Below are 24,066 nucleotides of genomic sequence, written 5' to 3' on the forward strand. Positions count from 1 at the left end.
TATAGAGGGAACAAGTAGCATTTTTGAAGGGATGCTTCAGTAAAAACAGCATGCACCATCAAATACATGCAGAACCAACAGCGGCATTTTTTCTGGTTCCAGACTCAAAAATGACAACATTCACTATACTTATTGGTAGACATTGTCCACATTATACAGGATTTTGAAATTGGTTGGCCCTCTTGTTTAAAAAAAATAATGATGAGGCTGTCATAAGGGACAACTTTCACAATAAGGGGGAATTTCTTGTACTGATATTATAATCAGCCTCATTGATGTCACTTTGTCAAGTCCATATGGGACCAATTTTTATACATTTACAAGACATGAATAGAAAGAGAAACTTTGGTACCAAGTAAACTATGAAGATATAGAGGTTTCTAATTGCTCCTGATCATCTTTTCCTTTCATTACTGACATGATTACAGGACATGTCACTCAGAACATCAACCAACAGACTCTAACAAGAACAATGCTGATCTCCATGTCAAACACATTGCAGAACATTGAATACATTATAAATCCAAGTAACTCCTATTTAAACTACCATCTTGGTGTGGTTCAAAACCAATACATCCACACTACTGAAATGTTTCTGCAATCTAAGTTCTGAAGAATTTTTTAACTTCATTTGGTGGAGCATTATAACAGGTTAGGGAAAAAGTTGCTTTCTCAGGATATGTACAACGTGGCTGAAAAGAGAGAAAAAAGGAATATACAATGTAAGACCTTACTGCTTTGTAAAACATTTACTTCATCATACTGTGAATAAATTAATATTTAATGTGACATGGTTATATCCAGATAACATTCAGGAATATACAATGGGTGAAAACCTCACTGCCTTGCAACTACCTACCACATTATCATGTTACAACTCCATTTCATGTCATTTATACCCATACCAAAGTAAGCTTAGTGATTACTTGAAGGACATGCTGGAAACCAGCAAGCTTTTGACCATTCACTTGCATGGTTACTTATGCTCAAAAGTAGTAGCTTTCATTGTGGTTCTTCTATTCATTTACACTTCTCCTATTCATTTACACTCCTATGCATATACTCCTAGACAAGTTGTTACATAGGAAATGTTATAGAGTGGCATATTATGATCTTTTGATAAAAAAAAAGTAATGGGAAACAGTGAAAGGCCAGTAGAATAATAATTACTGGTGGGAACATTACGAGATACTTTGAATTGTTTAGAGATATTTACATTTTATTCTGTGTTATTATTCATGATGATTACCAGAGTGAAAAAGGTTATATAATAGACCACAGCCTCAAAGCCTGTGACATGTGCACTGCTGTTTGTACACTCAACACAGAAGAGCCCAGTAACATAATGAAGATCTGCTGCTTCTACCAAAGAAAGTTAAAGTCAGTAATTACCTTGTACAATCTGCAAGTACTGGATATGTCAGTGTTCTTTGGGTAGTTTCAAATAGTTTGAGGAACTTTTAAAAAGGACTTTACAGTGGTCAGCATTTTGGAAACTTCCATTTACAACAGAAAATATAGTTACCCTTTCACTGTCATGGCTCACCTTTTGTTGGTGAACCTTTTCATATCAAGGCCATGCATTCCAAACTTAAACGTTTACAGAAAACAGGCTAGACATCCATTTATTATATTTTTAGTGATGGTGTAGTGGAGGGTGAAACTGGCTTGAGATGCAGCCAAGGTTGTGGGTGACTGGACGGAAGGCTTAAGGCACTCTGGGTGGCTGCCTTGGGTTGCTGTTGTGCACTGGTTGTCCCCTCACTTCCTGGTGGGTCTTCATGTCACCACCTTGAGGGCCTGTGTCTTGTCTGTGTAGGTCTTGAACCACTCATTGACCAGAAAGAAAAATGGCTCTTCAATTCCCTCCTGCTCCTTCTGCAGACAAAAATTATTCACATAAGCAAAATGATTACAAAAATAATCACTGCATTCCACAGCATTGTAGAGTAAATACAAAATCAATGTGCTGGTACCTTTGTAATTTATGTCTACACAAGAACAACTTTTCAAATTGATTTCAAGTACATTAAAAAACCTTTGAGAAATTAACTGTGTGCAAGATATATAAAACAACAAATTGTGAGTCATCCTTACAGCTGATCCCTCGAAGTAGAGAAGGCCAAGTCTCTGGGCCACGTCTCGACCCATTTTGGGACTGACGACCCTCCGAGCCGGGAGGTCCGTCTTGTTGGCAAAGAGCACACCTTTCACAGTCTCTCCCTGGGACTCAGCCTTTGCCTGCAGGTGACACATACATCTAGATTCTAGAGTGTCACCACCATCAAGTACTTCTTACACAGTAATCAGAATAGAAATCTAGATTCATAAGATGTTTAAATACAGTATCATGTACATGCCTGCTAGCATATTAAACAATCCGGCCTTTCAAACATCCGAGTCCATGTCTATAAGATTATTGGAGTAGACATGGAATTCAACTTTAAGATTATTTTTTTTCAGTATAGAATGGCACATGGAAAATTATACATATGTGGATGGATGGATAGATGAATGAATGTATGGACATGTTTGTATATTCTTTTCTAAAGGTTTACCTAACAGAATTAGCCTCAACTCACAAATACTCTTAAAGTCTGGCCTTGGTAATGCTTATATGTGTAGCAGTTTGCCTTTTTCTACAGGGTATTCTTATCTTTATGGTTTCATTCTCACCAACTCATAAAAGTCATTCAGCAAGTTGAAGGAGCTCTCAGACGTGACGTCATAAACCAGCAGCAGGAGAGATGGCTGGCTACTCTGAAACAATATTTATTATTTAGTTCTCATTTCAGATCTACTCTATAAACATAAGTAGTACATGGTATCTGGTCTTAGACCATTATTTTCAGTTTGTGATAAGTCCTACTTGGGGGTAAAATTTCTCATATCCTCACCATTTTTCTGACAAGGCTTCTGTAGAACTCTTTTCCAGAGCAATCAAAGAGGTACAGCTCCACACTGGCCTGGGTGTCGGGCACACGAATCAGCTTGGTGACAATGTCCAGCCCCATAGTCTGACAACCCGCAAACAAAAACATTTTTCAACACAGAAAGACTCTGTAACTTTGCTGATGAATGGAAAAGCAATAAGTTTTGCACTGTTAGGAAAATAATTTCTGAAAAGTTGATTTTTTCAGTTTTTTTTTCATGATAAAATTTTTACTAAACCTTTGTAATAACTATACAATTTTAGTAATTTAAAATAGGTAATGAAAAAAATGTTTTGGTTATATTGAAAGCTCAGATGAGTTGCAACCTGATCATAAAGCCCATCCCATTTTTTGTCTATGAACACCAATAAAGACTGCTGTACTACCTCCCTTCTTGCCTAGCATCACTTCAATGAACATATAGTTATTTGATAACACTTATTATCTGGCTCAAATTTTATTGAATAATTAATGGTTTCCTTAGTTATTCATATACATACCACGAGTTATCTTTGTGACTAGTTTCACACTACATGTTTACATAAATTACTTGAATCATTGACAGGTCATTTTGAAAACTTAGAATTCAGAGGACATAAAAAAGATGAGTTTCTGAAGCGAAATGAAAATAAGTTTTAAGAGAATACAAAGACTACAGAAATGCTTCATTAATAGATTATAGAAATGTTGTGTACTACATTTCTATATATTAACTACTCAATCATTCGCTTACCATATTATAATTTTTAGAAAACTGATTGTTGTCTGACATGAAAGACTGCACCAGTGCTGTCTTGCCCACCGCGCTGTCCCCTGGAAGAAACGACAGTATTTGGTCCTGTCTGAAGGCTTATTAATGTTTTCTTGGCACGTAATATCACACACACACACACACACACACACACACACACACACACACACACACAGATAGACAGACTGCTTGATTTAAAATACATTTTTCCCCAAACGTAAAGGTATCTGTGTGCTGACGTGCATGAGAAAACTTGAGGCAATGTTGCCTCTATCAAGCCTCATTATAGCACCGTGGCGATGACATTTAAAAACTAAACAGCGACTCACCGAGGACGAGGCACTTCGCACGAATAATGTTATTCATCTTGGCAGCCTTGCTATGTAGCTTCTCTTACTAAGGCGTGGTCACATCATTCCCAGCGCATACACATAGCTGCTAATTCGAAGAGTTCTCTGTAGCTGTTGCTGGGTGCCCAATGTACTACACTATGACCACCATATTTGCCCATGTCTAAATCGGTCCCAGATCACTTTCCATCACTGAGCGCTGTGATATGACAGCAAATGACATCCTCAGTCAATACGTGGCGACGCGGCAGCCTCCAGAGGTGTGCGGGGGCCTTCTCCGGTGCTATGTGGTGGCGTATGAAGAACAGATATAGAAAGTAAATAGTGTTTTATATTTAGCTGTTCCTTGAAATGTATGAAACACACCCGCAGGAGCAACAACCCCAGAAATACTCGAGTAGAATGTTTGTTTGCGTTCTGTCTGCGTTGCCAGGCAACGGCTCGGCGGGGGCTTCGACCCAAGGATGAGAGACATATTGTTTGTCTCTCATCCTTGCTTCGACCAAGGAGACTACATTTTCGCCACACGAGACAAACAAGTCATTACAACACCTGATTGATTATAGTCTGACATATATGCAGCCTAGTTAATTAAACATATCATAGGAATCAGCCTATCTTACTTTGGGCACGTAATATTACAGGTGGGTTACGCACGTGTGTCGTGCGATAAGTGATACTCAACAACATCAGTATCATGTGCTCCTGCCGAGACATTTCGTAAGCACTGAGGCATGGAGGATATCTGGGCAGAGGCAACGGGAGAATATCCAAAACTGTTTTAGAGCATGCGGTTCGTTGGACTTTATTATGTGGGGCATTGGAGCTACTCAACTATTATGAGCAATGGTCCAATTAGACGACTTCAAATTTATGCAGAGCTCCGGATAAGTGTTCTAGCTGGAGCCTCAGGTTTCTGGAATAGAAAAATGTAATTAAATAACATGAAGGTTCTGGCGATGGATTCTAGCAAGTGTATTTCCTCAACTGACTGAAGGCCTACATTCAGTCGAGGAAATATACCTACTTGTTAGAATCCATCGCCAGAACCTTCATGTTATTTAATTATTTTTTTCTACTCCTGGGGGTCCAGCTACAACATTCGGAAGGTCCGGATTCGGACAACGAACCGCCAATTGAGTAGCCCTGATGTAGGGTTTCGAGACAATACTGGGCCCCCGATGTTGTATCTCCTCCGTGTAGCCCCAAGACGTATGATATTTAATTTAAAAGGAAGCCTAGTTTATTCAATTGTGTTAATAAAAAAGAATTCTAACGAATAAAATATGTTCTAAGGGCTGAGGCCCTCCAAGTATAGTATGTTCTGAGTACTGATGGCCTTTCCTCCACCCCGGGGGCGATGAGAGAGGCGCTACCACACGACGTGACCTTGACTTCATTCCTGTCTGTGCTTCATTACGCTTTCCCTCTCTTCAAACTTTCAGCTATTTAATGTTCAGTAACAGGGGTTCGTTGACCAAACCTATTTCGAGTGCAGTGCTTCGCGCTGTCTCGATGAAGGATTGAGTGAGATGTTGAAAACGTGTGATCGCTTCTGGGCGGCTGTGTGACGGCCGTCCTGCGTGGCCACGCAGTTTGCCGCGTACCAGATAAAAGTGTGTGGCAGCAAACACCAACGGAAACTTTAGTCTTTATCAGATTATCGGTGGAATAATGGATGTACGAACCATCTGACTAAACAGATAGTGGCGGGGGGAGTGCAATTGTTATGAACCTTGTGCAAGTCAGTAGAGCTTCCGCAGGACTGTGATGGAGAGTACCGAGGCCTCGAGTGTCACCATCAAGGGTGGTGACATCATCCAGTTTCAGAGTTTACTTAGTGAGTCTGACGTGAGCGAAGAAATAATAGCAGGGGGCGACGACGTTCCCATTCCGGAGGAAACTAAGGCCGAGGAAAGTGTTGGCAGTGACGCCCCCTTAGCGGGGCAGGAGTTCAGCCAAGAGTTGCCCAGCCCGCCGCCGCCAGCGGGTCTTTACCAGGCTCCATCCCCCCCCAACTGCGAGGTGACGCCCCAGGCTGACACCTCCATCCTGGGGTCTGGAGACATGCCCCAGACGAGTCCACTGGGCTTCTCACTACATAGTAAGGTAAGCAGTTTTGTCTGTCAAACAGAAGCAATACAGGATTAGTGCAATGAATAGGCACTGAGTGGTTAAAGACGATTCACGTGCAGCAGCTACCCCGAATGTCATTGTCATACCTTCGCCACCTTTGATGAGCACTGGGTAACAGTTCCTGCATCCCCTGGGGGTGCAAGCTGCAAATGTTGCTGTGATGTGAACTAACACGTATCATCTTGCCGTATCTACCATACATGCTACAATGAGCAGAGTAATCAGTAAGTTTTGTTTGGTGAAGTAAATGTGTTGAAGGTTTCGTTCGAAGATTCTCACTACTCATTATATTTTTAAGTGCCTTACATTGTTAACTGGTGGTGGATCATGTTCAGCTTCGGTCCGTCCCAGTGGTATACCTTTGCTTGATCTAATTACGAAACAGGGCACTTTGTGTAAAAAAAAAAAAAAAAAAAAAAGACGCCTTAGCTCTAAATAAAAAAATAAAAAAAATTTAAAACTTGAGTCTTAGAAGTGTCCTTCACCATCAAATGCTTGATCTCACCGCTGTCCCAACCTCGAGTCGAAAGTTCGAAACACCAGTTACCCTTTATATGCCATGAGTGCTAACATGTACGTAGCTCATGTCCGGTCCTACGAGCCGGAGAGGCATAGGTGGGACACGGAAGCACTGGGCACGGCGGAGAAAAGATTGAGCTAGGTGACTACATGAAGGATATAGGATAGCTCAAAGAATGGCCGTACACAGATACGAGGGGGAGGCGCTGATAGCCTATCACGGAGATAAGTCACGGGACATCTAAATTATGATTGTCTTATGACTGGAGAGAGAGAGAGAGAGATTTACATAGATTTACATAGAAAATCAGACCACACAGACCCCATGGTCCAGACTTGGTGGTCTGTCCTTAAACCTAAGTGATTTTACATGATTTTACATTAATCAGAAGACTCCAAAACGTTGCATTTCTACTCTAGTTGATATTAAGCAAGCGTCAAATATGAAGCTTCCAATCGAGATAGTGGGTTTAGGAGAGGCCAAGAGTATTTATTGTGGAAAAATAAGACCTCCAAGTGTAAGTGGAGAACAGGGGATAGATGTCCGGAAGGTTGTGTCGAGTGGTCAGGTAGAAAACTTGAGTCTGGAAAGAACTGTTACACACCAAGTTCCTCCTGTCCCATTCAAGTTTCTTCTTTCCCATTCAGAATAATAGCAAGGTCAAATGTTAAGCGTTATGTGGTATCCAATCTCAAGGGTGCAATTTTTGCTGTGATCTTTAAAAAAAAAGTTGAGTAATGCAGAATAGCATCGGCATAAGAGTGGGTAAAATAGTTGTTTTTTTGTAAATAAGAGCATTAAGGAATAGTAGATAGTAGACAGTAGAGAGAACAGCGCCCTGCAGAGTGCCACGGATGAGAGATTTAGTGGTAAAACAGTGTCAGATTAAAAGACAGAGGCGAACGATTTTGACAAGGCAGGGTGTCAGTCCGGAAACACAGATCTTGAGAACAATAAGAACTCCATCGGCTTCATAAGCTTTCCGAGAATTTAGGCCAGGAAGGACATAGAAAACAATATTGAATTTTTGTATCAGGCATAGTGGTCGGATCCAATAATCTTTAAAGGTCTTTTGTTCATGCGATGGAAGTGAATCATTTACTCCGCGACCAGAGGTAAACTGTGACGTCTCGGCTAACCACATTCCTCAAACGCTCATTCACATATCGCAGTGTACGTTTCCGAAGGAACCACTACTGAAAAACACAATTTTCCACCGTCTACATTCTCCCAAATACATAACAGTCCACAACCCTCTTCATGCTTCCAAACGCTCCTCCCTGTCCGGCCTTACCACAGTTTGCGTTTTCAAGCGTGTGCCGATGCTTGTATGGTTAGTCTTTGCCACAGTGATAACGCATATCAAGTAGAATATCATTCACAATCCTGGTTTACTACAGTATACGTTCCCAAGTATCCAAGGAGGAGGATCGTCTTAGTTATGACACGCACTCAACGGTGATATGTGATTACCATCAATATGGATCGAGGGTTAACGGAGAGAGCTTCGCACGTTCTTTTATAATGACTAGACGCGTTAGGAGGGACACGAGGATGAAGGAATAGAAATTAATGTCAGTGTCAATGCTTTTGATTGAAGAATAAAAGTCCCTGTCATGTTTTTTTTCATTTACTTATTTTTATATGCTTGTATTACTAAGCGGACACGATAAGATGTGAACCAGTTAGAATATGAATTTGATGTTATAGAATTTCTTCATGACCTTACTCTTAAAGGAAAATGATGAAACTCACCGTGTTATGTATTTTCCTGTGAGCCCCCACGCATTCCGGGAACAACTTCAGGTTTGTCGCGAAATGAAGCAGGTTGTTGATAATGTGAACGAAGTTTACATTCTTCACACCGCATTTCAAAGCCAATATGGTGACTTGTTATATCTTGTGACCGCTTAGAGGATCTGGTTGTCATCAGTGGTCATTGGTGTTGGACATTCCTCTGGCGTCACTGAAATTCCACCCAAGTCACGGACCGAGACAGACAAGCAGACAGACACACACAGAAACAATAGGTTTACACACACACACACACACACACACACACACACACACACACACACAGAGAGAGAGAGAGAGAGAGAGAGAGAGAGAGAGAGAGAGAGAGAGGCGTGCATGCAATGCGTGTGAACTCGCGTTGCTTGTGTGTGTGTGTGTGTGTGTGTGTGAGCCGCAAGCCGTAGCTTCGTACGGGTGGTGAAATGTAATATCTAAATACCAGTGCAAATGTACCAACACACACACACACACACACACACACACACACACACACAGTGCTAACATCACCACGTCACCAGTGGTCAACCCGCATCGGCTCCGTCATGGCGGACCATCATCAGGTGAACAGAGAAAACAGGCCCAGAAACACATCATACTCGGCTCACATTCGCGCGTTATAGCTCATCGTTGCACCGGCCGTTCCTTCTGTAGCAGTGGTGACAGGAATATCTCGACCCCTGTGTTGTGCATATCATTGTTTCCCATTGTTGAAAAAAAAAATAATAACTAGAAACACGTCAAACTGCCAGTATTTGCGTATCTAGTAGCGTAGCAGTGGTGCCAAGGGGATCTCGTGTGCTGTGAAATGTGTTTTATTCATATATTGGAAAAAAAATACACGGGAGGATGTCTAGTGTGCTGTGCGGTTTCGTTTGTGTGTGTGTGTGTGTGTGTGTGTGTGAGCCTTGCCGCCCTGCGTGACCCTCAGTTTAGCGGCACTACGGCTCAAGTGGCCGCGGGAAGTGCCTGTCCAAGTGGTTTGTAGCTGGTGAGGAGGTGGTGGGTGGGCGGGGGCTGGGTGACGGGCGGGACGACTCAACGGGCGGTGCGTCACTCACCCGCCTCCACACACACACACACACACACAGTTTCGCCCAAGGTAGTCCTATTACTCCTCCTTTTTCCCTGCTTATCAGATACTCGAGTCCCTTAAAGCTATCTAAGACTATGCGATTGAATGGGACGTCGATATCGGCTCGCTTATGAAGGCTTTACCGCGTGTTAGTGAATAGATTGCGATATTCGGGATTCGAGTCCATGTGCTTTCCTTCCTACCATTGTATCTTTAGTTTCATGGTGCTACCTACACATGTATTAATAGTTGTATGATCACACTCTGTCCTGCCTGGGGGTTGGGATGGCATGTTCCTCCCTTCTCCCTTGTTGTTTACCTGCAACAATAAACTATCAATCAATCAATCATATCCTTACACATACCGGGCACCCATTACGACTGTTTTCCAAAGTGACAGAGAAGAGTTAGCTGGGTTATCGTGGGTGATTTTTCTCGTTCAATGTGCGGAAGTCGTGTAAAACTATCACTGGAATCACAAAATAGTCAATGAAAGTCCGAGCAACTTCTACGAGAGGGGTTTCAAAAGGGCGAACTGAGGTGCCGATGCGTTTGGGAATAGGGACTTATGATGTAGTGGTTGTAGTGGGTAAGGCGAGGACTCCGTGACCGAGGGCGAGGACATGCTGGGCCCTGCCACGCCTCCTCCGCCCCGCCACATCCGCCGCGGTGAATCACTCCTGCAGACGTGCCCCGCGACGTCTACTTTCATAGATTTACATAGATTTACATAGAAAATCAGACCACACAGACCCCATGGTCCAGACTTGGTGGTCTGTCCTTAAACCTAAGTGATTTTACATTAATCAGAAGACTCCAAAACGTTGCATTTCTACTCTAGTTGATATTAAGTTGAAGGAAGTGACGGTCGAGCTTATTTTTGAAGGAGTCAATCGTGTTACACTGGACCACTGATGGTGGAAGCTTATTCCATTCTCGCACTACAACGTTGGTGAAGAAAAATTTGGTGCAGTCTGAATTTACTTGTCTTCATCTGAGTTTTACGCCATTGTTCCTCGTGCGCAAAGTGTCATCGATCATAAACAATGTTGATCTGTCCGTCCGCACCTCTTCCTTACAAAGTGCGTGGGTTTGATTAACACTTCAAGAGGGGAGCGTCATAACGCCTCTTGAACTTTAGTGATATATTTCTGTTCAGTGTTTCTTTTTTTGGCTTCATCCTGTTTCCTTTTCCGTCGAGTAGTGATGCGCGTTTCCCTCTTATAATTTAGCTTTAGCCTTGGGATATCTCATGGACCGTGAAAAATAGGTAATAATGTGTCTGATAATAGTTATAGATCGAAAATGATCAGCATGTTATAATGTGTATTCATGAATTAATCAGTCATCAAAACAACAACAACAACAACAACAACAACAACAATCACTGAGTTCAGAATGAAGTTATTTACTACCAAATAAAGCTTTATGGCATCTTATCACAAAAGTTAAATGTGTTATAATAATTGTTTAAAAAATATTCACGATAGTAAGTCTAAAGTTACAAATTGCCTTCTTAGTGAGAAAAAAAAAATATCTGCATAATCACAGTGCGTTTCAAGCAACGAGTGTTTTCCGTGCTTTCCTTATTAAAGACGTTTTCTAGGATGCAATTACTTGGGTTACGCTGAGCGAGGCGCCGCCCACACCGACACTCCCAGTAAGGACAAAGACATTTTTTCTCCCCCAACTTGGTGTCTTCTTCCACAGAGCTAGTTTTCTCAAGGCACTTTCTCTCTCTCAGCCCATTCAGGTGACCGGGTAAGGTGATCGGACACAAGGCTCCTTTCTCTATTAACAGTCCGTTCAGGTGACCAGGTACAAGGTGATCGGATACAAAGCTCCTTCTTTTTATATTAACAGTCCATTCAGGTGACCGCTCACAATCACACCATGGGCAGCGGGAGCAGGATTTGTCTTATGGCGGACAGTGTAGGTCGAGCTATTCCTAAGATGCAGAAAAGGAGGAATAGTCGAGGAAACATTACGTTGTGGAAAGATGAGACTTCGAGTAGATCTCATTAGCCAAACAACAACAACAATGGTAATAATAAAGAAAAACAATACCTACGCGCATATTACCAAGATGCATCAAAGCAACCATTTATTATGAGGCCCACCAGGATGAGAGTTTCACCGCATAGAGCTCTTAAGGGACCCAGCTAAGTCCCTTCCTCGGTAGGGACAACAGTACGCCCATTGACCCAGTGCGCTGCCGGCCGGAAATGGATCTGTGAGACAAGTTGCTGTAGTCGCTGGGTCCGTATCTTCACACGCTCTCGGCTCACAGTAAACATTTCCAGAGGCCATAGAGGATGTTAGTCTGGTTCTCAAGAGTGTTTTCCACATTCATGATGCAGAAGCCTTGTCAGACTCTCACTAGGCTCATAAAACTAGCCAGGGAAATACTCACAACCCTTAGGAAAGCGTTACCATATGTGAGTGTGTAAGGCTCGAAATGTTTGCTCCTTAAGGTCCTCTGTTGCAGTCCTTATAAAGATCCAATGAACCTAACACTTCTTACGGGCCGCCGAGGTTTGTGTAGAAGTAGTACGAGAAGCAGAGTTTGCGAGATGGAAACTTATTTTTCATTTTTTTTAATTTTTTTTTATCTGATTTATCTCCAATAGTACGTTCTCTCTCTCTCTCTCTCTCTCTCTCTCTCTCTCTCTCTCTCTCTCTCTCTCTCTCTCTCTCTCTCTCTCTCTCTCTCTCTCTCTCTCTCTCTCTCTCTCTCTTTTATTCATGCCTTTATTTATTTATCTACTAAGACAGTCGATTAGTTAGTTGGCAGTTACGTAGTTTGTTTAGTCAGAGAGAGAGAGAGAGAGAGAGAGAGAGAGAGCACCCTTGGGAGTTACCTTGCCAGTGGATGTGTTCGTCACGGGTTGGGTCACACACAGAATTGTCTCGGCGGCTCCCCAGTTTTGAGTTTTTGCATTATACAGACTTGGGTTTCCTGCGCCAGCCTCAAGGTCAACGCTACTTCCTCAACGACGCAATATTTCGAGGTTTTGGAGGCGTTATGACTTAATATATGTGCCACCCAGAGATAGACAGATATAGATAGATAGAAAGATAGACAGACTGATTGATGGATGGATAGATAGGTAGATAGACAGATGAATAGATAGATATAGAGAACAAGACAGATAGGGAACGTGAAGAGAGAAATATGATAATGCATGCAGGATGTAGGTATATATAAAAGCATGCATGAGGGGGAGGTGGGTGCATATGAAGACAAACATACAAACAAACAATAGCAATAGAAGATAAATTGTAGTCGAAATAGCGCTTCAACAAACGAGCAGACAAAAAGATAAAAGAATAAAACATAAATTAGAACTGAAAGAGCAATCGAAGAAAGATGAAAAGGACGAAAATAAACAGAAAAAGAAACGAGAGAGAGAGAGAGAGAGAGAGAGACGTTGGGCCTGCTAAGAGGGAGAGACAGACGGGCATTGTTAAGGTTGCTAGAGGCGAGGCGTCGTGGTGGGTGGAAGCCAGACACACACACACACACACACACACACGCGACCCTCTCCCTGGCCCTCTTGGTACTCTCCCTGGCACTCCTCTCCCTGGCACTCCCCTCCCTGCCCTCCTCTCCCTTATCTTCCCTCCGTCCCTCCTTCCTCCATCTCTCCCTTCCCCATGTGTCCCTCTCTCTTCCCTTCTGTCTTCCCTCACTTGTCTAGCAGCACCAACGCGTCTCTCTCCCTCTCTCTCTCTCTCTCTTTCTCTCTCTTCAGTAACTCAATATTTTCGCATCGTTCTAAGGGTAATGGATCGTCACATTCTTGAAGGGACAAGTTGAAGTAATAAAATTGTGTTCATCATTGTTCTAATAAGACGACTCATTATCAAGGTTCTGTACATCGATATCACGCCTCATAGTTCTGTTTGTCAGCTGATATCCGTCCACCAAAATCTAGCTACGTGGCAAGAGAATGGTCACGTGATGCCAATATAGGCTTTCTTAATACAGAGAGAAAAGGGTGAAAGAAAGGCGGTCGCTATAAAATGGATATTCACTTGAGGTTTAAGATTTAGATTTAGGAGTGTCATTTTCGCAAACATTCCGGCGCCCAAGAACACATTTGACAAAGCCTTCGTAGGAGTTTGGGGCATTTCCAGGGGTAGTTTTATGACCTTGTTGGTGGTGTGGCCGTTCTTCCCCCGTGAACTTAAGGAAAAAAAACACATTAAAACCACACTGATCCCTTTTTTTGGCCTTTGGAAATAATTGATGTGAGATGGAAGCGTCTGAGAATCCTACCTAAGATTGTTGCTAAGATGTTTATTCACTTGGTTGATATTTTATAAGTCGATTACTTTGTTGCATTAGTTAGGTACAGGAGGAGGCTAACAGTGACGGTATCCATATAAACAAAAGAGTACCTACATATAATGGATGCGATTCGCTTTTCTCATAAAAGTCGACCAAACAGTATGAAACCGAGGCAGATAGTAATAAAAAAAAGATCAATTTCAAAGCAAGAGAAAGTGAGATTGTTGGTAATAAATAGGTATCCATATAGAACCAATTAACAGGGAATCACTCGACGCAAAGTACCTATACACACACTGAGGATGTCAATATATTAAGAGAGAGCTATCCACATCAAAACAATAGAAAGGAGGCTGTTGATAATAGATAGCAAGATGATCGTTCAGAAACAACAATAAGGTACCAGTAACACGCATAACTTAGCCTGCTAATAATGTATTCAGTGTCAATGACTGCCAACACACACACACACACACACACACACACACGAACACACACGCACCAGCATAACCTAAATACTCGTCCGACAAACAAGGTATAGCCAGCAGGGTGATAACGCGCCATGATTGTAAGCAAGCAGGGAGGGGGTATATGCGGGTCGCGGCCACCTCTGTAATGCTTATCAACACCGGCGTCCTGGCCGATTATGTGACGCGAGACGAATAACCATGAAACAACACCGCCCCATCTTAGTTTTCATCCCTTCGCTGCTGTCATTACTTGCCAGGCTATCTTCATTCTCTCTAACGTGTCCTGCTGCACTTGGCATGGCTCTCGTAGCGCTGGTGTGACGTGAGGTGCGTGCGTGTGTGTGTGTGTGTGCGTGCGTGCATAGCCATTTAACAGCTTCCGACATCCCTCTTGTTTGGTTTCTTCAGGTTGTTAAGCGCTAAACGGATTTTCTTCCTTTTTGTCATATCATATCTTTTATTTTTTCAGCAAGGAAGGCAATTCAAGGGCAGAAAACAAGCACAACAAAAAATTAAGCACACTAAACGTACGCTGCTCCGGCAATAGAAGAAAAAAAGAAGAAAAAAAGAACGAAAGGATAGTAGCTACGTTTATCAACACCTTCCGACCACCCTCCTTGCTTAGCCTTCTTAATCTTTCCTTCTTTCTTATCACTCCAAACTGGCGTGCGTCCTGTTATGCCTCGATATTCTAACTATAACGAAGATGTAGTGCTGGACGCATAACCATGAAACTACATCTGGCCATTCATCGTTTACCCTTCCTGACGTTCAATACGCGAGGTTTTAACAGATTTGCAATGATAGTTACGTAGATTGAGACCACGTGGGACTGAGCATGCGAGTAACGAGTATAGGTATATGTGTGTTGTTTCATACCTGTGATGTTACCTTAATTGCTACCCCACCTGTTTGCCTACCTGCTGCCCCTACCCTACCTGCTCTTACCTTGGCCCACATAACACACACACACACACACACACACACACACGACATTACGCGCTTGGCTTAGTCCCTCATTCCCCTCCCTCACTCCTCGCCCCTCCTCTAATCCCCATCCCCCTCTCTTCCCCACACCCCAAACACTATGTTGTAATCTCTCGTGTCACGGGAAAGTTGGTGAATGCTTCCACAAACAGGTTCCGAGGAGAAGAAAAGGGAAAAAGGTCAGTGAAATGAAGTTGCAGGCACCCTAACTTTCCTTCTCCTCCTCGATTCCTCTCCCTCCTTAAGTTTCCTCCACACTATTATAGAAGGAAAATTCTAAGCTTATATCCGCTCTGGCACCGAGTTTGTTGTATTTAAAGTGTATTAATGGTGTGCTGTAGGGAGTGCTTGTGATATACTGCTGTTATCTGCTTCCGTATGTGTTATCTGGAGAGAGAGAGAGAGAGAGAGAGAGAGAGAGAGAGAGAGAGAGAGAAGATAAATCACACCCAAAGGAAAAGTTCGTTGATGATAATTGTTGACATTGAACGTACGTCTTATTTATTTATCGTTCTTTCCTTCCTTCGTTCGTTCGTTCTACTTCTTCTTCTTTTCCTTCTTTTTCTTCTTCTTCTTTCGAAACACACGGAAATCCTGAAAGATCATGCTTATGTATTTTGAGCGTCATATAACTGATAACGCGCGCACACACACACACACACACACACACACACGTAGTAGTAGTAGTAGTACGTATATAGTAGTATAGTAGTAGTAGTAGTAGTAGTAGTAGTACGTATAGTAGTAGTGAATAGTAGTAGTTATAGTAGTAGTGAATAGTAGTAGTGAATAGTAGGAGTAGTGAATAAGTAGTAGTGAATAGTAGTAATAGTAGTGAATAGTAGTAGTAGTAGTAGTAGTGAATAGTAGGAGTAGTGAATAAGTAGTAGTGAATAGTAGTAATAGTAGTGAATAGTAGTAGTAGTGAATAGTAGTAGTAGTGAATAGTAGTAGTAGTAGTGAATAGTAGTAGTAGTAGTGAATAGTAGTAGTAGTAGTGAATAGTAGTAGTAGTAGTAGTGAATAGTAGTAGTAGTAGTGAATAGTAGTAGTAGTAGTGAATAGTAGTAATAGTAGTGAATAGTAGTAGTAGTGAATAAGTAGTAGTGAATAGTAGTAATAGTAGTGAATAGTAGGAGTAGTGAATAAGTAGTAGTGAATAGTAGTAGTAGTAGTGAATAGTAGTAATAGTAGTGAATAGTAGTAGTAGTAGTGAATAGTAGTAGTAGTAGTAGTGAATAGTAGTAGTAGTAGTGAATAGTAGTAGTAGTAGTGAATAGTAGTAGTAGTAGTGAATAGTAGTAGTAGATGTGTATAGTAGTAGTAGTTGTAGTTGTGAATAGTAGTAGTAGTAGTGAATAGTAGTAGTAGTAGTGAATAGTAGTAGTAGATGTGTATAGTAGTAGTAGTAGTAGTGAATAGTAGTAGTAGTAGTGAATAGTAGTAGTAGTAGTGAATAGTAGTAGTAGTAGTGAATAGTAGTAGTAGTAGTGAATAGTAGTAGTAGTAGTGAATAGTAGTAATAATAGTGAATAGTAGTAGTAGTAGTAGTAGTGAATAGTAGTAGTAGTAGTGAATAGTAGTAATAATAGTGAATAGTAGTAGTAGTAGTGAATAGTAGTAGTAGTAGTGAATAGTAGTAGTAGTAGTGAATAGTAGTAGTAGTAGTGAATAGTAGTAATAATAGTGAATAGTAGTAGTAGTAGTAGTAGTGAATAGTAGTAATAATAGTGAATAGTAGTAGTAGTAGTAGTAGTGAATAGTAGTAGTAGATGTGTATAGTAGTAGTAGTAGTGAATAGTAGTAATAGTCGTTGCAGTAGTTACAGTAGCGGTAGTAGTTTTCCTATTATCTACACGTCATGAACAATCTTCCAGGCTGCGTCATTCCCTTACAACTCCGAGCACCACGTGACGATGAACCAAGACTCTAATCAGCAGGTAATCGCGCGGGAAACTACCACAAAACACCTGTCGAAGCCTTGGAAGTCCACCTGTGGCTTAATTAAGAGTTGCGAGACCACGAACATTAGCCAGACTACGTAGGTTCCGGCTCGTCAACATCCGGCTATGCACTTCTCGAGATCTTTTCGTCATACATTCTTTGCTTCAGAAAGGAAAGTCCCCGTCCAGCCTAAGCACATACTAGGTAATTTTACTGGACCCTGCGGCCATGAGTCATTCGTTCTGCCTCCGCGAGTGAGTCATGCATACGAACACGGGGAAAAATAGGCCTAGCTTACAACCATAGTGCACTGTATATATTAGTTTAGATTTAAAAAGTTGTATTACTGTAAGAATTAGGAGGGACAAAGCGATCTTACATGACAAATTTGGGTTAAAACTTTAGCCCGGCGGCCGCGGTGACGTCACTCTTGTGTCAAAACATAAACATGGCGGCGATGCAGGTGAGGCGCCCCTCCGTCCCTCCGCTAACTAACCCTTTTTACCGGGATGGGCGGGCCATGCAGGCGTTGGGCGTGGATCACTTTTCCGTCAAGGCACCGGCCACGCGTGTGATGAGTGTGAAAGCCGTGAAGTGTGTGTAAAGCCGTGCAAAGAGTGTTGTGTCTGGCCCAGCACCCGCAGACCAGCAGTGACGAGTGACCACGTCAGGAGCAGCAGCCCTGCCTGGCGGCGACGAGGAGGGACTGGCACGGGGATAACACTGACGAGAGGGCGGCCACCTCAAGCGAAGTTATTACTTACAATATGGATTCGTTTTTGGTCCCTGCTGGCAGTGCAGTAAGAAATGACTTTCGGATAGAATGGGGGGCGAAGCCCACCCATCAGGGGAGTCTTCGCCCTCCCGTCAAGGGGGTCGAGGGGCGACGCCCCCTGTTAGGTTGGTTAAGTTAGGTTTCATCAGTTTAAATTTATTGGGCATGCTGTGTGGGCCAATGAAAATACACAGCGCGGGACGGGACAGGGTGGCTGCAGGGTCGGTGGTAACGGGTAGGAGCAGGGCGGTGGCAGGTGCTCAGCAGGCATTGAAAAGTCAATCATTAAGTGGTTTCCAGGAAAAAAATACTATTAATAATAAAAGACATATTTTGTCCAGAAATAAGGAGTCAGCATCTCAAAATTAGTAGGCTACCCTCTCCTCAATAATCCCCAAAACGTGTTTTGTCTGAGTTTTTAAGAAAAAGGAAAAAGGAGTGGACTACAACCACCTGAGAATAGGCAAAAGTAAGCAAAGGGGAGGCCGTTGCAAAGCCTATCTCCCCAACCATCAACTGAACAGGTGTCCAGGCTGTCCTGTCACCCACTGCCCGTGTGCCTCCTTCTTCTTCTTTGTTGGTTCCCTTTCAGCTTTGGATTGCTGCTCGGGTCTCTCCGTCTTCTATTCTTGAGTGAGAGTCTTTCTTTTAGTCCAGCACTTGATCAGATAAGTTTTCATGTGTCTCACTGTCGATCTGTCTATGTTCATGTCTCCTGTCAGTCCTAGCACTGTTCTAATACCCATGTTGTCATTCTCCTTCCTTCTCTCCCACTCATCTCTTCCTATGCTCTCAGCTACCTGTCTGTCTAACTCTTCTCTATCTTTCCTATAAGCACAGCACTCAACAATTAAATTGCCAATAGTTTCTTTTTCTTCTCCACATGTTTACATCCTTGTTCATATATATCCCTGTTTCTTCCATTCACTTCTAGTGTACCACTTCTGGCCTTAAAGAGCAACTTTCCTGCCCAGTCACCATTATATATATCTTCTCTTTTTATTTTCATTTTACCTTTGTACCATGTCAATGTGCTTTTAGTTTCTATGCCATTTCTCCATTCTATGTGACCATTTTCTTTTATTTTACTTTTAATATCCTTCATACTCGGCTCTTGCCTGGGTCCAGGCTGAGAGGCAGGTGCTGGGCTGTGACCCACCACCGTGTGCCTGTGTCTGAGGGAAGGGGCGGCTGCTGGGCTGTCACCCACCACCCGTGTGCCTGTGTCTGAGGCAAGGGGCGGCTGCTGGGCTGTCACCTGCCCCCCATGTGTCTGGATCTGGCGGCAAGGGGCAGGTGCTGGGTTGTCACCCACCACCCGTGTCCCTGGGTCTGGGCTGAGGGGCAGGTGCAGGTTAGTCACCCTCAGCCTGTGTGTACCGAGTCCAGGGCAAGGGGCAGTGCTCGACCCCCTCCATAGCCAGAGTGACAAACCAGCCGTGTAATTAAATAGAAGGTGTTAGTGATGATGTGCCCTGTGGTTCACCCACTTTTAGCTTTCTAGCCTGAAAATTGTATGTCCCGGTTCTTAATGACTTGGGTTTTCACTCTTGGGTTTTCACTCTTGGCAATACCAGATCACCACCCTGGGGCAGGGGACAGCCCCAGACTGACACCCGCACCCATTCACTGCTGGTTGGACAGGGGCAGTGATGAAAGGAAGCTGACCAGCAGTCTCCACTCCATCTGGGAATCTAAAATGTGACCTCTCTTTTGTGAGCAGTGGTTCAATCAGTTGGGCACCATATTTAACTTTTAACCCGGCTGCATCGGTGGACCCATTTTTGGGCTCCCGCGAGTTGGTCCGCTGAAACGGTGGACCCAGTTTTGGGTTCGGCTCAAAACGCCTAATTTGAGCGAATTGTAGGCGGTGGCAGCATAGAGCAACCCACCATGCATGAACTGGGTCATTGTGGTGGTTGATTGATCTTCAGGTGGGCTTATTTGTCATAGGTGGTGCTGTAAGGTCATGGCAGACTGAATTAGCTTTCCATACAGTAATCACTTGTCAAATTCTCTAAAGTAGACAACAAGTGACTCTCGGCTAGATGCCACGTGTCATGAGACTGTTTATTTTGTAACAAACACCACCCAAAAAGAATGGAGTTTGAGTAAAAGTAAATATTTTTAACAGCTTTATGGTTATGAGAGGAGTACTCTGATTACGTTCCATGCTCTTAGTCTCAAAATGCAGTGTAATGTTGTCGTTTCTCGGCCACTTCTCGGCTCTCCGACAGCCGACGCCCACGGGTTAATCATCCTTCCTAAGTAAGGATAGATATGAGTCATTATGGAGAATCATTATGTGCCTCCATCAGCATCCCCAGAAGAATAATTCCCACATTATCACATCATATATATATATATATATATATATATATATATATATATATATATATATATATATATATATATATATATATATATATATATATATATATATATATATATATATATATATATATATATATATATATATATAACAAATGATGTTATTGAATAACAAAGATATTGTCCCTCCATTTCAGTTAACATAAAACACCCAGTCATGGGAAGACCAGGGAATTCGTGAGGTAAAAGAACACATTAGGGTGGTGGTGCCTGTGGTCAGTGTGCGGGCATGATGAACACGAGGACCTAGGTCCGAGTCCTACCGAAGGACGCTGACAATTTTCAACCACTGCTGAGGGGCGAAAGAATACCCACATGGTGCCCAGACCTTACATCATCCCTAACTTTAGCGACTTCATTCAAGACGAGCACTGGGGGCCAAGCGAGAGTCATACATCATGGCAGCCACTATAAATACAATTTGCCTGTACCACTAATCAAAATTTTGTGAATGGGGTATAATGGCAGCTCTTATTTTGACAGCAATCTTGGTCTTGGGCTTGCTGTCACTATTTTAAGGTGATAGGTTATTATCTGTGATGTTATTGGTAGGATTTTGTTAGTTGTTAAATACAGTAAAACCTTGCTAAATTGGATAGTCATATTCTGAATAACGGATAAATTGTATGCTGTCAGGGTTCCAAATCCCTGTTTAGGAACTGGAAAAGATTCTGAATCATATGTCAGGAATCCGAGGTGTAACATCCAAACACAGTACTTCCCTGTGCCGTGGTGTTATGTGAACCCCCAGCGACCCAGCGGCGCTCCCTTCCACCCACGGGGCTCTTATGATTAATGCTTCAATAATACTCTCAGTCTAGGATCATAGCCTCATTAAGCAAGTTATAAAATGTTATTAGGTATTCAATTACTCACTTCATTTAATTATTGAGAAATGTAACCCAATTATTCAGTGAGGGATGCTTGTATAATCATGGTTGATTGCTGACTGATGGTTTGGTGCTTACTGACTTTTAAACTATCACAGATGGTTTTGTAGGTTGTCATCTTCTGCCATAGGTATGAGCTGAAACCATGATGTCGTTACCCTTCCATGCACTGTTTCTTGTTTGTAGGTTCAGTAACATGTCACTGATGTAAAACTTGAAATATATATCATGCCATTTAATTTCAGGTGCGAGCCCTGTACGACTTTGATGCTCAGCCTGGGACTGGAGAACTTAGCATCAAGGAGGGAGAGATCCTGACTGTTGCCCGGCAGGATGTAGGTGAAGGATGGTGGGAAGGAACAAATTCGCAAGGACAGGCTGGCCTTTTCCCTGCAGCCTATGTCGAGGTGAGTCTGAGTCCTGGAGCTGCAACATTTGGCAGTCAAAGGCTTTATTTTGTTGATCTTTTTATTTGCTTTAGTTTAAATAGCTGTTGTCTCTATATAGAAAATGAATGTTGTAAATTGTCTTGATATTATTGCCTAACAAAATCCAATATTTCTGCTTTGTAATTTGCTAACACTAGTAGATGTAGGCTTGTTTTTGAAAGGTAATTCATATGCTTATGCTTGAATAGCTCTTTTCTCTTGATGGGAAATGAAGAGTGTGAATATACATTTTCCCTAATCTCTCAGTTATTGGCGCAAGTAATTGAAAGTTCATATTTTGAGGATTTTGTATTTGCTTTGATTTGAATAATTTTTCACTGAGAAATTAAGATAGTAATTTGCATAAATGTTAACCTTTATCCTTTATTTTCCTGGTTAAATAATGTGGTGACACTGAGAAATGAAGGCTTATTTTTCAAGATTGTTTCTTGGCCTTGATTCAAACAGCTATTGTTGCGATGAAAACTGAAGGGTGTGAGTCTTGTAGGTGATTGATAACCACAGAAGTTTGACATATCTTGGTCTTTATACAGTATCCTTGCCCTTGTCCTTTTAACATAGCACTAACACATCGCATGTAGCTTGTCTTGAGCATGTGAACTGTTTCTGTCTTGTCATTTAACCCTCATGCACACTAAGTTTCAATAAGTTTTCTTTTCTGTGTCTATTTGTAGAATCCCTGCTCTGGCCAGCTCTTAGCAGCTTTTTCGCTCTGAAATATTTTGTTTCTCAGTCACTTTTCACTCCCAAAGACTGCACTCATCCTTATGAATAATAAGTCAGTGGCTTTGTTTTTAGTTTTGGTTGTATAGGACATGATAAAAAATTACTTATTCTCAACCAGAAAATGATGGTTGATTATCACTTCAGCAAAATGAAAGCCATTGTCTTATAATTGTTCCCTTCATTTCTGTTTAAAAAATGCAAACTAATGAAGGACCTCCTTTACAGGTACAGGAATCATCTGCTCCCCCACCAAGCATGCCCCCTCCCCCTCTTCCCTCTGAGTATGCAAACTTCAGCAACGACAACTGGGCAGAGCAAAGAACTAGTGTAGACTGGGGAAACCAAAACAACACTGCAAGCAACACAGAAACACAGAAGCGGCCAGTTTCACAGCAGGCAAGTTCAGTGATATGGACTTTAATTTTTGTTTTGTTATTCCTTATACATTTAATCCTTAGGCAGTAGTGAAACTACATATAGATGGTCCAGAATTCAGTCAGTCAGTTTTGTATGACAGAAATACAATAACACTTCCAGATTGCGGTAGAATCTATATATAGACGATAGTTAAAACATCAATTATGCAGCGTAACTATATTTATGCTACAGTCCTAAGGTCTGCAGTGACCATACATGGACGATTCATTTTGGGTGGAGCTACTCTTCAAATGCTGCCTCTGTCTAAGGGCTAAACAACAGTGTTAGCATGGATGTGTTCAAATAAAGTTTTTCAAGACAAAGATAGCCAGTGTGTTGTATAAATATGTTTTGTCAGTAATTAGCTATATTCCATAATTGTTTTTTCCAAAATTGATCTATAAAAGAGTAGTATTGGTAAAGATACTTCCATTGCATTCTGTGAACTCATGTGTTGAATTGTTTCTTATCTCCCTCAGATGAGCTATGACAATGATGATTGGGATGACGATTGGGATGATGATGACTCTGAGCCTGGTTCAAGTTACCCCAATGGACCGGGCAACTTTGGCTTTTCAGCACCAAATCGTTCCCACAAGCCTGCCAGTAGTGTCAGCGATGTCAGCACTGCAGGTTTGTACAGTTTTCTGAATTACCAGTGTGCAACCATAGCTTTGTTAGTCTTGTTTGTGATTCGTTGAAAATCTAGCAACTCTAGTCTAGACTAACATGACAATGTCTTCTGTAATAGTTGTTGTGTTGTATGACTTTTGGTGATGTAACAAAATGAATGCTCTAAGCAAAATGGATCATTTGATAAATGCTTTAGGCTGATTAAAAAATGTCCTGGAGTTTAAAGTCCTGTATGGGACCCCATGTAGGGTATATGTGGCTCCTTAAGTAATGGTCTAAAATCATTTAAATTCAAACTATAAAAGATTCTTGAGTTAACACCATTAGACAATTAATGGAGATTATTATACATGACTGAATCAAGTATTGGACATGTGATTTTTTCTTTTTAATATTAGGAAAATATTCGGTGCTTAAAATTTTCACCATTAGAGGAAACTGATATGAGGAAGTAACATTATAAGGCAAAATATTGAGATATAGCAAGTCTTCTATTGGGTATCACTTGAACATTGAAACTCGTGAATATAAATC

At 41.9% G+C, this 24,066-nt stretch overlaps 2 protein-coding genes across 12 annotated transcripts in view; one reads left to right on the forward strand and one right to left on the reverse strand.

Annotated features, from left to right (window-relative positions):
* On the reverse strand, window positions 1–13,214 carry LOC126982584 (intraflagellar transport protein 27 homolog). 6 transcript variants are annotated; one of them, XM_050834761.1, is made up of 6 exons: window positions 12,418–13,214; window positions 3,667–3,746; window positions 2,898–3,017; window positions 2,677–2,760; window positions 2,098–2,241; window positions 1–1,878 (listed from the first exon to the last, which is right to left on the reverse strand). In XM_050834761.1, exons 2-6 carry the CDS (start codon window positions 3,703–3,705, stop codon window positions 1,780–1,782), a joined length of 486 nt encoding a protein of 161 aa, XP_050690718.1. In that variant the 5' UTR covers window positions 3,706–3,746; window positions 12,418–13,214; the 3' UTR covers window positions 1–1,779. The 6 variants fall into 6 exon arrangements, with proteins under 6 accessions (XP_050690718.1, XP_050690715.1, XP_050690716.1 ...); XM_050834758.1 differs by lacking the exon at window positions 12,418–13,214 and adding an exon at window positions 8,446–8,807; XM_050834759.1 differs by lacking the exon at window positions 12,418–13,214 and adding an exon at window positions 6,718–6,899.
* The window catches only part of LOC126982581 (sorting nexin lst-4-like), a 26,396-nt gene continuing 7,872 nt past the window's right edge, over window positions 5,543–24,066 (forward strand). The window contains exons 1-4 of one of the 6 annotated variants that reach the window (XM_050834747.1): window positions 5,543–6,143; window positions 21,553–21,714; window positions 22,708–22,878; window positions 23,379–23,532. In XM_050834747.1, the coding sequence (XP_050690704.1) occupies window positions 5,805–6,143; window positions 21,553–21,714; window positions 22,708–22,878; window positions 23,379–23,532 (826 nt within the window). In that variant the 5' untranslated portion in view covers window positions 5,543–5,804. The other 5 variants (XM_050834746.1, XM_050834751.1, XM_050834752.1 and 2 more) reach the window with 5 other exon arrangements.

Source organism: Eriocheir sinensis, chromosome 51, assembly GCF_024679095.1.
Source record: "Eriocheir sinensis breed Jianghai 21 chromosome 51, ASM2467909v1, whole genome shotgun sequence".
NCBI lineage: Eukaryota > Metazoa > Arthropoda > Malacostraca > Decapoda > Varunidae > Eriocheir > Eriocheir sinensis.